Source organism: Perissodus microlepis, chromosome 20 (genome assembly GCF_051167445.1).
Source record: "Perissodus microlepis isolate ML-2025 ecotype Zambia chromosome 20, ASM5116744v1, whole genome shotgun sequence".
NCBI classification, from domain to species: Eukaryota; Metazoa; Chordata; class Actinopteri; order Cichliformes; family Cichlidae; genus Perissodus; species Perissodus microlepis.
The window spans coordinates 18,318,879-18,330,981 of NC_140480.1; the positions used below are offsets into that span (position 1 = coordinate 18,318,879).

General features: G+C 41.4%; 1 protein-coding gene across 9 annotated transcripts in view; it reads right to left on the reverse strand.

The window, feature by feature from the left end:
- Positions 1-11,520, reverse strand: part of myt1a (myelin transcription factor 1a) — a 52,043-nt gene extending 40,523 nt beyond the window's left edge. For 2 of the 9 annotated variants that reach the window (XM_084916868.1, XM_084916861.1), the window contains exons 1-8: positions 11,222-11,519; positions 9,776-9,830; positions 8,659-8,692; positions 8,417-8,485; positions 4,602-4,834; positions 1,253-2,317; positions 1,059-1,178; positions 305-395 (exon numbers count right to left, since the gene is read on the reverse strand). In XM_084916868.1, coding sequence (XP_084772994.1) covers positions 305-395; positions 1,059-1,178; positions 1,253-2,317; positions 4,602-4,834; positions 8,417-8,485; positions 8,659-8,692; positions 9,776-9,830 — 1,667 coding nt within the window. In that variant the 5' untranslated portion in view covers positions 11,222-11,519. Of the gene's footprint in view, positions 1-304; positions 396-1,058; positions 1,179-1,252; positions 2,318-4,601; positions 4,835-8,416; positions 8,486-8,658; positions 8,693-9,775; positions 9,831-9,923; positions 10,011-10,723; positions 11,182-11,221 lie in introns of those variants that run through there. The other 7 variants (XM_084916862.1, XM_084916864.1, XM_084916870.1 and 4 more) reach the window with 7 other exon arrangements.
- Between the last annotated feature and the right edge of the window lie 583 nt (positions 11,521-12,103).

A 12,103-nucleotide genomic window follows, 5' to 3' on the forward strand; every position in this document is an offset into this window, starting at 1 on the left:
AATGCTCATCAATAGAAACTCACTGAATTGCTGGGAAAGCAGTGTAAGCAGGTGTGAGCACAATGAAATGTTATGCAGTATTATTTTGCAAATGTGTGTGTGTGTGTGTGTGTGTGTGTGTGTGTGTGTGTGTGTGTGTGTGTGTGTGCACTCAGATCTAGGATCTTTAACACTAAACTATTAAAAAAAACATCAGAATACAAGCCTCTTTTTACAAGTTCTTTTCTATGAAGTAGTGACAATCAATTTCTGTTTCATATACTATTGTAAAAAGTGTTCAGAGTGTATCGAGTGCTTTATTAACCTGCGATGTGTGTTGCGGTTGCTGTTAACATGGCCTTGGCCTGTGCAGCCAGGAGTAGGACACTTCAAGACGTTCTCATGCATGGCCAGGACTACAGACACACAGCAAGTGCAAAGTCAGGTCAGTGCATTTATCTTGCATTAGGTGGTTTCACAGCAGTAACAGTAGTTATGTACGTGTACACCTGTATGAGCTAGAAAAGGACAAGTGGCAAAGAGGCAAAGATGCAGAATTTACAGCAGTAGTGGAAGTAAGAGTAATGGTAAAGCTGGTAGAGTTAATAATAATAATTACAACCTGATTTCCAAAAAAGTTAAAAGCCTATGTAAAATAGTTGACTTAATATGCCGAGGATGTGACGTCTAATACTGTGGAACACCTCACAACTAATAAACAAACATACAGGTCAGGGAAAAAAAAGCACCCCAAAAGTAAAGATAGGGATTCACCCATCTGTGAAAACCTATGATGATATTGTATTCCGAAATAACATTACTAAATATAAATTTGAAGGATGCTACCTAGAATTTGGTGATTTTATTATCTAGTCAATTCAGTGTTGGCCAGTCATATAGCACCAATCACCTTAAGGCACTTTAAATCGCAAGGTAAACACCCTACAATATTAGGGACACTTTTTTAGAAACAGGTTTGTGTGTTAGCATTATTGGTCAGTATTTATTAATCATGGTGATAATTCAAAGTGCACACATTTGAATGTTGGTCGATGAAGTTAATGGTAAGCTATACTTACTCTCTGGAGGGATTCTGTCTTTGTGAGGACATCCAGACAGACTGCGATGATGGGGATACAGCCCAGTCACATGACCCGTCCCATCACACCCTGGCGTTGGACACTTGACTTCCTTTTTTTCTGGAATTTTATTTAGATAATGAACACCTACTTTCTATGCAAACACGTTCACATTTGACTTTGCTGTTTCTTACCTTTGCTGTAGTGAGTGGTGCGGCGGGCTACAGCAGCAGCCTCTGAGCTCTTGCTGGATGATGTGTATGGTTGGTAGTCCAGGGAGCTCCGGCTCTCCTGGCCTTCCTTCACTTCCTCCGCCTTCAGAGCAATAGCCTGCTCCAGCAGCCCCAGGTTCCCCCGAGTCATATCCCAGTTCTCTGAGTCGTCTGTTATTCCCGAGCCCTCTGAGACACGATCCTGCTCCTCTCCTTCCTCTTCTTCCTCCTCCTCCTCCTCCTCTTCCTCCTCTTCATCTTCATCATCATCATCATCATCCTCCTCAGAGCGGACCTCTATAACCACTGTTGTTGGAGAGGCTTTACTGGAGTCTTGGTCCTCCTCTTCCTCCCCCAGGATCTCACTGTCTTCCTTCTCTTGTCTGTGATCCTCCCCCTCTCTCTCCCCTTCCTGTTCTTCATCCTCTTCTTCCTCAGTCATGGGAGTACAGATCTTTTCTTCCCTGAGTGACACCTCAGTTTCAGATCCCTGAGTGCGTGGACTCAAAGTGTAAGGAGTGTCAACCTCTTGGAGGACCTCCCCGTCTGTTCCATCCTCCTCTTCTTCTTCTTCCTCTTCTTCCTCTTCTTCGACCTCTTCTTCATCAGCTTCCCTCTTATGCTGTTTTGACTCTTTGGCCAGATGGCCGTAATCACCACTTGAATACTGATGATCTGAGTTTTTCTGGCTTATCGCTTGTCTTTCTATTACCCTCTCTTCTACAATATTCTCAGGACTTTTTTGCTGTCCATTTTCTTCCTGTTCTTCTGCTTCTTCCGCCTCCTTTGTTTCTTTTAGATCAGGAATGCCTGTTAGCTCTGCGGGTTCCGCAGATGGCTGATTCTTTGTCATCAGACAAGCATCCTTCACATCCTTTGTCTCTGTTTCCTCCTGCTGAAGGTCATCAGTGAGTGCCACAGGTTTTACTTCCTCACCAGCTTTCTCACTCACAGTTTTGTTCTCAGCCTTTGCACTGATGTGTTTGTTCATGTCAAGGTCAGCTGAAGGACACACTGCTGTTACTTTTGTCACCTGTGAGGCCTCTGCTGTGGAGTTCAAAGTACAGATAAATGTCATTGCCACAGATTGTTTTGTCTGTGTCATCTCACAAAAACAAGCATTGTGACTGATCTTGCAGGTGACTTGATGTGATTTGTTTAGCAAGAGTGAAGTGAAGCATGCAAACCAAACTGTAGACCAAAGTCAACTGTTCAGGAAGTTGGCTTTGGTCTACACTCTCCGCTATCTTGAAACTGTTCTGTTCGTCACAGTCACTGAAATACTGATTATGTTTTTTAATGTCCTTGTTTTTATACAAAGCTCATTTCTGTGACACTGGATTACATATGCTTTAATGTGTCTATATTTCAACTACAAAATGGAAACTCGGATCAGTTTCAGGTTGAAGTAAGGAATTACAACTACATGTACCTTTATCAATATGTTTCAAAGTCTACAATGTTACTTTTATGTAAGTAGGCATTACATTTTAAGATCTACTTCACCCACATCAGAGTAACATCAGAGTTGACAGTGACAGAAATTGTAATTTTGTCTCTGTACACCACAAACGAGATTGATGTTAACAAAGGTCTTGCGCTATCTGTTTAGGAACTTTTATGCACAGCCCCTCCATTTTCAGAGGCTTTACAGTTTATTATTCCATAACAAATTACAACAATAAAAGATCTGAAAAACCATTCAATGAGAAGGTGTGTCCAAACTTTTGACTAGGAAATAAGTATTTGATCCCCCATCAATCTGCAAGATTTCTGGCTCCCATTTATATTTTATACAGGTAACAAGATGACATTTGGAGCCTTTACAACTCGTTACCTGTATAAAAGACAGCTGTCCATAGAAGCAATCAATCGATCCAGATTCCAAACTCTGCATCATGGCCAAGACCAAAGAGTTTTCCATGGATATCAGGGACAAGATTGTGGACCTACACAAGGCTGGAATCGGCTACAAGACCATTGCCAAGCAGCTGGGTGTGAATGTGACAACAGTTGGCGCGATTATTCGCATATGGAAGAATCATAAAATAACTGCCAGTCTCCCTTGGTCTGGAGCTCCACACAAGAGCTCACCTCGTGGAGTTTATGAGAATAAGAACGGTGAGGAATCAGGCCAGAACTACTCAAACTTTGAAGTTTGTCACCAAACATCTCAATGTTTCAAAAGAGGACTTGGTGAAGGTGTTGTGGTCAAATGAGACCAAAACCGAGCTATTTGGCATCAACTCAACTTGCCATGTTTGGAGGAGGAAGAATGCTGTCAATGACTCCAAGAACATCATCCCCACCGTCAAAGATGGAGGTAGAAACATGCTTTGAGGGTGTTTTTCTGCCAAGAGGACAGAACAACTGCATCACATCAAAGGGAGGATGGATGGGGCCATGTACCATCAAATCTTGGGTGAGAACCACCTTCCTTTAGCCAGGGTATTGAAAATGGGTCGTGGGTGGGTATTCCAGCATGACAATGATCCAAAACACATGACCAAGGCAACAAAGGATTGGCTCAAGAAGAAGCATATTAAGGTCTTGGAGTGGCCTAGTCAGTCTCCAATCCCACAGAAAATCTGCAGAGGGAGCTGAAGGTTAGAGTTGCCAAACATCAGCAGTGAAACATTAATGACTTGGAGAGGATCTGCAAAGAGGAGTGGGACAAAATCCCCTCTGAGATGTGTGCAAAACTTGTGGCCAGCTACAAGACACGTCTGACTTCTCCAGTTACCAAAAAAGGTTTTGCTACGAAGTACTAAACCACGTTTTGCAAAGGGATCAAATATTTATTTCCTTCATGAAGATGCAAATTAACTTGTAACTTTTTTCAAATCCAGTTTTTCTGGATTTTTTGGTTATTGTTCTGTCTCTTACTTTACTTTACTTTACTTTACTTTACTTTATTGATTTCAAAGGCTGTTGGTAGTCCCCCGAACACGTTTTAAAACCAGAGCGGTGGCCCCAAGGTTGTGGAATTCTCTCCCTCCATCTTTAGACTAGTTTTTAATTAGATTTGTGCTGTATATTTGATTGTACTGTTTTATGTTTATCTGTTTTATATTATTGTGAAGCACTTTGTGGTTTTTATCCTGTGAAGAGTACTATATAAATCAATAAAGTAAAGTCTCTCATTGTTCAAATAAACCTGCCATTGAAATTATAGACTGACCATTTCTTTGGTAGTGGGAAAACTTACAAAATCAGCAGGGGTTCAAATAATTGTTTTCCCTGACTGTACATACTTAAAATAAGTATGTATACAGGAGCCAGTTTTGCTTGGCGGGTAAGGAGGCAACTGCTCTGGTTTGGATTTACTCACTTTTTATTGACTCTGGCCTGCTTGTTGTTTTGGCCTTCTTGTCCTTGTTTTCTTCATCCCCTTCATTCTCTTTCTGCTCCTCCTCTTCTTCTTCTGCTGTGTCACTGTCTGCAGTCAACCCTCCATCTGCTGCCTGTTTAGCAGACTGATTCTTTCTCTTGGGAGCGGACTGGTTCTCCCCGGCCTCAGCCTCCTCCAGCTTCCTTTTCTTCACAATTGGGCAACCAAGTATGCTGAAAAGAGAAACATGGTTACTGATGTGTATAATGTCTAACAGGTTAACAGAAGAAAAAGAAACCTAACAAGTAGTTAGTGTTCTGTCACATACTATATTGAGGTGTGTGAGCAACACTGGAGAGTCTAGATACTACTAGCAACATAGTTTTTAGTGGCTTTCCTTGCTCCTTCCTCTCGCAGTCCAAAGTCATGCTTGCTAGATTAATTCGTAATTCTAACTCGGTTTTAATTGTGAATACAAGTTAGAGAAGGTGCTTAATCCCTAGCGCTTTATGTTTGATAGTGTGATAGTTTTGAGCTAATGTTTGTTTATGCCATAGTTCCCAGGTCATTGACCCAGCGTTTTGTGTTTAGTGAACTTATTTGGGGATTTGTTCTGTGAAGACTTTCTAATTTTGTTTATCATAATATTTCTAGTAATTCTGTCATAGTCCTGTTTTTTTTTATTTTTGTCTAAACTCTTAATTAAAAATGTTAGTTTTAGTTTTAGGTCAAGTATATTCAGTTTATATTTTGAGTCCCTTGAATTTTTGCCTCCCTTTTCTCCTGTGCCCTTGTCTTGTCTGTGTTTAGTCCTCAGTCAGTCAGTCTTGTTTCAGCGTTTACCTTTCTGTTTCTATGTCAAATCTGTGTTCCTGTTGCCATGTCTAGTTTATATATGAATCTGTTGCCTGCTCAGTTAATTCATGTTTTATTTTGATAGTTCCTTGTCTCTTGTTGTGTTGGTATAGTGGTAAGGCTACACACACCTTTGGAGCGATGTCTGCAGCCTGTCCGCAGCTCAGACACAAGCATTTCGCTGCATGTTATACTGTGAATGTGACAAAAAAAATGAATTGAAAGTATACTATGTTCAGTTTTGCTTCCCCTGTCTATTTAGTCAGATTCAGTTCAGCTGTGCTCTTCAGGTGTCTCCACTTTGCCCATTTGCTTTTGTGTATTTAAACCCTCTGTATTGCTTGTTGCATCATCCCTCATGCTTCTCCTGTGTAGTCCTCTCCTTTACGTGTCCTGGTTCAGGTCTGACCTGGCTCTCTGTTTATCTCTCTTCCTTGTAGGTTACAAATAATAAAAGTTAAAGGCTTTCACATCCTGTCTCCTGTATCTTGCACGTTGATGCCAAAACCTCGCTTCAGCACAGCAACACATGACAGAATATTTGGCTAGACAGAGCTCTGGCTTTTTGTCACCCTGGCTACATTGCGAAAAAATACAAATAATGGTCACAGGTAGGGATGGGTATTGATAAGATTTTCACGATTCCGATTCCATTTTCGACTCTTTAACGATTCGATTCTTTATCGATTCTCTTATCGATTCTTTTTAAAAAAGGAGAACACTAAGGTCGATTAGCTTAGAACTTTGTTTTATATCTTCTCTATATCTTCAGGAGTAACATGGCCTTACAAACCCAACAGTGAGATCTTAAGAGATCCACAGCCTACGGCTCTTCAATGGGGTGTCACAGGGTCCCCAGGAAAAAAAATTGTAAATGTAAAATAATAAAATAAATATTCTTCTGTAGCAATAACAAAGTATAACATAAATTATTCAGTAGCAATTACCCAAGAATATCCAGTAATGTCCCTGCCTACAATTAAACACATTCACTTACTGAAAATCGGGGGCATCTGCTGTGGCAAATGGGTGCAAGCCTTTTACCACAAACTTAGTCACTGCTCGGTGACATTCGTCTATCCTGGCCTGAAAGGAGACGCTACCGGTAGACTGCAGTGAGAACTGCCAGCATCTGAGCCAGCCAGACTCTGTCTGTCTCTCTCATCATGGTCACCTAAATGCAGCGCACAGTAATGGCAGGTTTTGTAATAAGGCAGATCGCGTAGTCGTAGTGTTTCCTCCCTTAAATTAAATATCTACTTTTCAAGTATTGCAAGTTGCCCTGTTGTCATCCGTTCTCATAAAGTATAATCAAACTTTTGAGCGTTAGGCGCCGTGTTTCCTGCCAGGTAAATGACGCTCTGCAACGTGGTGACGTCATTCGGGGCGACTGGAATCGATAAGGGAATCGTTTGCAAAACTGGCAAACAATTCCAAGGAATTGAAACAGTGGGAACCGGTTCTCAACAAGAACTGGTTTTCGATACCCATCCCTAGTCACAGGGCCTCAGACCCAGGGTTTGAGTTTCTCTGTGGGTGTGTGATTCTCTGTCTAAGTAAAACAAGTAAAACATGGGGCTTTTTAAAATCGTTCCTCATCTTGTGAAGGCTAGTCTTCACAGATCGGATGAGCCTCCATTTTGCCCACTTTGGCGTTATTCTAAGATTTTTCCACAATTTGCATTTTTTTTCCTGAATGATGAACTTTGCTTATTTTTACTTCTGAGAAGCACTGCCTCGCTAAGATGCTGTTTTCACAGTAAGTAATGTTACTGACCTGTTGCCAAGTAACCTAATTGGTTGCAAAATGTTCCTCTAGGTGTTTCTTTTTTAGTACCACTTACTTTTCCAGCCTTTTGTTGTCCTCTTCCAGTGTTTTTAAGATGCGTTGCTGACATCGAAATTCAAAATGAGGTTATATTTTTCATGAAATAGTAACGTTTAAACATTTGTTTTCTATATTGTATTATGAATAAAATATGAATATATGAGCTCTACAAATCATCGCCTTCTTTTATTTTCCTCTTACACAGTGTGCCAATTTTTTTTTTAAATTGGGATTTTACTTGCACTTTTTCACCTTGCTCTCTGTCATTTTGTGGAAAATGCACATGAACCTGCTGACATCAGCTCTGCAACAGTTTGTAATACAGTTAGTGAAAAACAATAGTTTGTCAGTGCAGCAATATCATCAAATATGCTTGGCAAGTTGAATCAAAACAGTGGAGCTCAAAATAAGAAGGACAGAATACGAGTTCCAAGACTTGGTGACATGTAGTTTGTGTTTTTGTAAAGAACTGAAGCATTGTTGAATGTATGCATTCATACTGTAATATGTGTGTGTAACATACCTAGAAGGGCTTTCTAAAATGAGTGTGCTTGTTTGGTATGATAACCCTGTCTAGCCAGTCTATGAGGACCTGTGGTCAGTGTGTTTTCCTCATTTCTTCCATTGTTATACACATTAGGGTACAGTTACGTCAGCATGGCTAAACCTGGTTTAGGTTTACGGTTGCCTAGTTGAAGAAGATGGCATGAGTTTATAGCATAAGCTTAAATAAATATGCCTGTTCTCCCCAACTTCTGACTAGGGTTGCTGTCCATGGTGCTGATGAGAAGCCGGAATGATGCTTTGTATTATAACTATATGATTCTATTTATTCACTGTATTCATTGTGTGTGTGTGTGTGTGTGTGTGTGTGTGTGTGTGTGTGTGTGTGTGTGTGTGTGTGTGAGAGAGAGAGAGAGAGAGAGAGAGAGAGAGAGAGAGGGAGAGCGTGCAAGACTGAGAGAGAGGGTTTTTTTGCTCGGTATGTCCTAGGGGTAAGGACCAAAAAAATGGCACCAGAGCCTGTCACTGATTTGTTACACCTAAGCTTTCATATACACACTATGTACTAGGCAACATGCAGTCTTTTATGATGACTGACTGATTTCTTATATATATTTAACAATCTTACCTCCTGTGTCGTGAGTACCTTCCACTGACATGGCCTTTACCATCACATCCAGGAGTGGGACAACTGCTACTGACACACATCAAGTCAAAAGAAATACAATTTTTTTACACACACAATATATATATATATATATATATATATATATATATATATATATATATATATATATATATATATATATATATATATATATACATATATAAAATTTATAACTTTTTATGCTGAGTTATAAACTCATTTACCTTAAGTCTTGCTTCATTTCTTGTGCCACCAGTTCTGATGAAACAGGAAGACATGTTAGATACGGATATAACAATAATTTGGCTTTAACTGAAGTGAAAACTCTGGGCCTATTATCTTGTGAGCTCTGCTTATAGTCGACATGATTTGCTTACTGTAAGAGATAGATGACATCTTCTCCATTACAATGTAAGTTGGAGAATTAGAGGACATCTTGTCCCACAGAGTGACAAGATGTACTATTATTTTTTTACACATAGCATGCCAATTTTTTGTTTCGGTGTCAATATTTAAGATTATATGCAGGTTAATGACACATGATAATTTAAAATACTAATGCACAACAAGCATTTGTCACAAATGATAATAGTTTGGAGAGAGTTCTATCCTTCAGCATGCATGGCATTTTGTTAAAATGTGTGTTTGGTAAGTGCTGAGAACTGCTCTGAGGAGTGTGCCAAGGCAAATGAGAAAAACAAGAAAATGATAAAAGAAGAAGAGATAAAAGTGACCATCTGCTTATTATCAGCACACAGTTCAATGCCAGCATCCATAGGAAGCCTGCACCCTGTGAGTAGACCACAGGGTATGCGGTGGCTGTAGCTCAGGTGGTAGAGCAGGTCACTTGCTGATTGGAAGGTTTTTGGTTTGATCCCTGGCTCCCCCAGTCTGCATGCACGATACTAACCCCAAGTTGCTCTCTGATGCATTCACTTGAGAATGTATGTGCTAGTTATCTTCTTCTTTTTTTCTAAAAAGCATAGAAGAAGGTCTTGTGTGAATGGGCATGAATGGGTGAATGTGACATGTTGTATAAAGCGCTTTGAGTGCTCCGGGAGAGTAGAAAAGTGCTATGTAAGAATCAGTCCATTTACAACAGTAAAGACACGTCCAAGCAACACTCCAAAAACGAATTTCATCTACAACAGCTACAGCTGTCTTGACTACTGTTGTAAGTAGGAAGGTCTGGTAAGCAAGTGTGTTAGTGTTTTCTCAGTACTCCACCCTCTTTGTCATGGTGAAAATGATAAGAGCTTTATGCAAACTATAGCGTTCATTTCAACATTTTTTTAATGTATTAGAAATTTTATTTGTGTGTGTGGGTGTGTATATACTGACCCCGGATGCCTTTGGAGCGGGTTCGTGTTCGTGTCTCTGTAGTGTCTTGACTCATCTAAGTAACAGAGGGACATGAGTAACATTCACAAGTGAGGAAGTGTAGCACAGACAGTCAGACAGACAGACAGGCAGGCAGACAGATAGGTACATTGTCACTGAGGCTTGTCCTCTCTGGTTGACTGGTTCTGTACTGGTCCACCGCGGGCTCAGAGTCTGAACTTTGAACTCATTTTTGCTGGATAAAACACACAAAACACACAACACCACCTTACAGTCAGCTAGTGTTGTAGGACAACTATGTTATACACTATATTAAGCTGCTGCTTATATTCTAACTAAAGATCTTTAATCTTTCTCTTGTGAATCCCACAATTTTATGGAGGTAGAAATGTGAAAACTCTACTTTTCTAAAAGAAAATCTTTCCAAAGGTACCAGAAAATGTGTATTTCGGAGAAATATGTGGGTGCACATGGGTCTAGTATACTGTACATGCTCAGACAGCAATGTAGCATGTCACTGGGAACACCAAACATTAGCTGTTGCTGTTGTGTGTTGTATGTTTATATAGTGAGCGAATTCCACATCCAAACAAATTTGACCAAAATCTGTATTTTGATTCTCATATCAGAAAACATCAAAATCAAATGTAGATAAATATATTTCTTACGTAATGATTTACTGCTATCTATTTAGCTTTGGAAAGATGAGCTTGAATTATTTCAACCGTCTTGTTGCAGATTGAGCCACTTTTTTTGGCTAAAGTTAAAAATCATTGGACGGCAAGAACAATACAAATATCTATTAGTTCAAAAGTATGACTAAATTATTTCGTGAGGGGGGAGCCCCGTTTTGACACTGACAGTATCCAACGCAGACATGCTGTGTGAGCGTACAGTCTAACTATTCAAATATTCCATCAGTAAACAGATGGACTTTCTGATCAATACCCGTGATTTTGGAGCTCAAAGTAAAGCAGGCTACGTCCTAGAAGGCAGTCGACAGCAGTCAGCTGTAGACGTGACAGATCGGGATTTCAGGATGACTAAAGTTTCAGGTGACCTCATCCTGCTGAAAGCTTTGTTTCACGTTGACAGCATTTGACAAAAAGAGAAATGAGAACACAGAGTGAGCTACAGGCCGATCGGCTGAGCACCACCAGGCCTGCGGCCGGCGGAGGACGGGCTGTTCCCGTTTCGGGCTCTCACTTCTGGGGCCGCCAAAGAACCGCCGGAAACGCCGAGCGGCCCATAATAATAATCGGATGAAAAGGCAGATTTCCAATGATTCTCCGTGGAAGGAAACGAGTTAAAAACATGGAAACCTAAATACGTCCTCGCTTCATCCGCACCGCTCGGCACCAAATCCAGCGTCACAGTCTGCAGCCGAGGCCTCACAACATCCACGCATACGCTGCTCTTTGTCACGCAGACACAGCTCGGCCTTACCTTACGCTCAGACTACTGCCCTCCCCTCCCCCCTCGCAGACACATCTCCGGGCAGACGGACGTTCCGGTAACGCTCCAACGACTACGAGCCCGAAAGAGGTGCGGAGCCAAGCCGGACACAGGGGACCGAGTCTGCGAGGCGGCAGCAGCAAACCGAGCCGTTCAGCACCCCGGACAGAGACGGCCGACTCTCCAGCACCACGGACAGAAACCCCGCTGCACTGCCTCCTGCAGGAGCCCAGGAGAGCTGCAACCGGCCCACCGGGGCTGGGCTCCCCCCTCGGCCGGCCGCGAAGTGCCGGAGGCAGCCAGTATTTAAAGAGCCAGAGCCAGCAGAGAGGCCGGGGGGGAGACGACACGCTCCTCTCAGTCCCCGCGCAGCGGAGGCTGCAGCACTCCTCTGACAGAACTGCATTCTGCTGGACATTGTCAGCTGCAGAGCTCAGCTCACAGACATCAGAGACAAAGATTTTGTTCTCCCTTAGTCTTGAAACAGACCTCATTGCTTCATTCATTGCTGATGAACTAGGTGCAAAGATCTATCAAGACCTGGGAAAATAAAATAAGACAAACAAGCAAACCCCAGTTTCCACAGTCCCAACGAGCTTGAAATTCAGTGTTTGACCACCTTTAATCTTTACACAGGCTGAACTCTCTTTTAGGAACACTTTCCTGTAACTTCTGTAAGTGTCTTCACAAATAGTTCTCAAGGGTTCTTGAACAACATTCAAAGCTCATCTCTGGGCCATATCTTTACATAATGGCAACATGTTAAATAAAAATATCAAATTTGATTCATCTCTACATAAGTCCTGTTGCCTCTGGTTTTTAGTTCATCTGCCATTTCTATCAGTTTCCTTCTTATTAATGGCTTCTTGATAC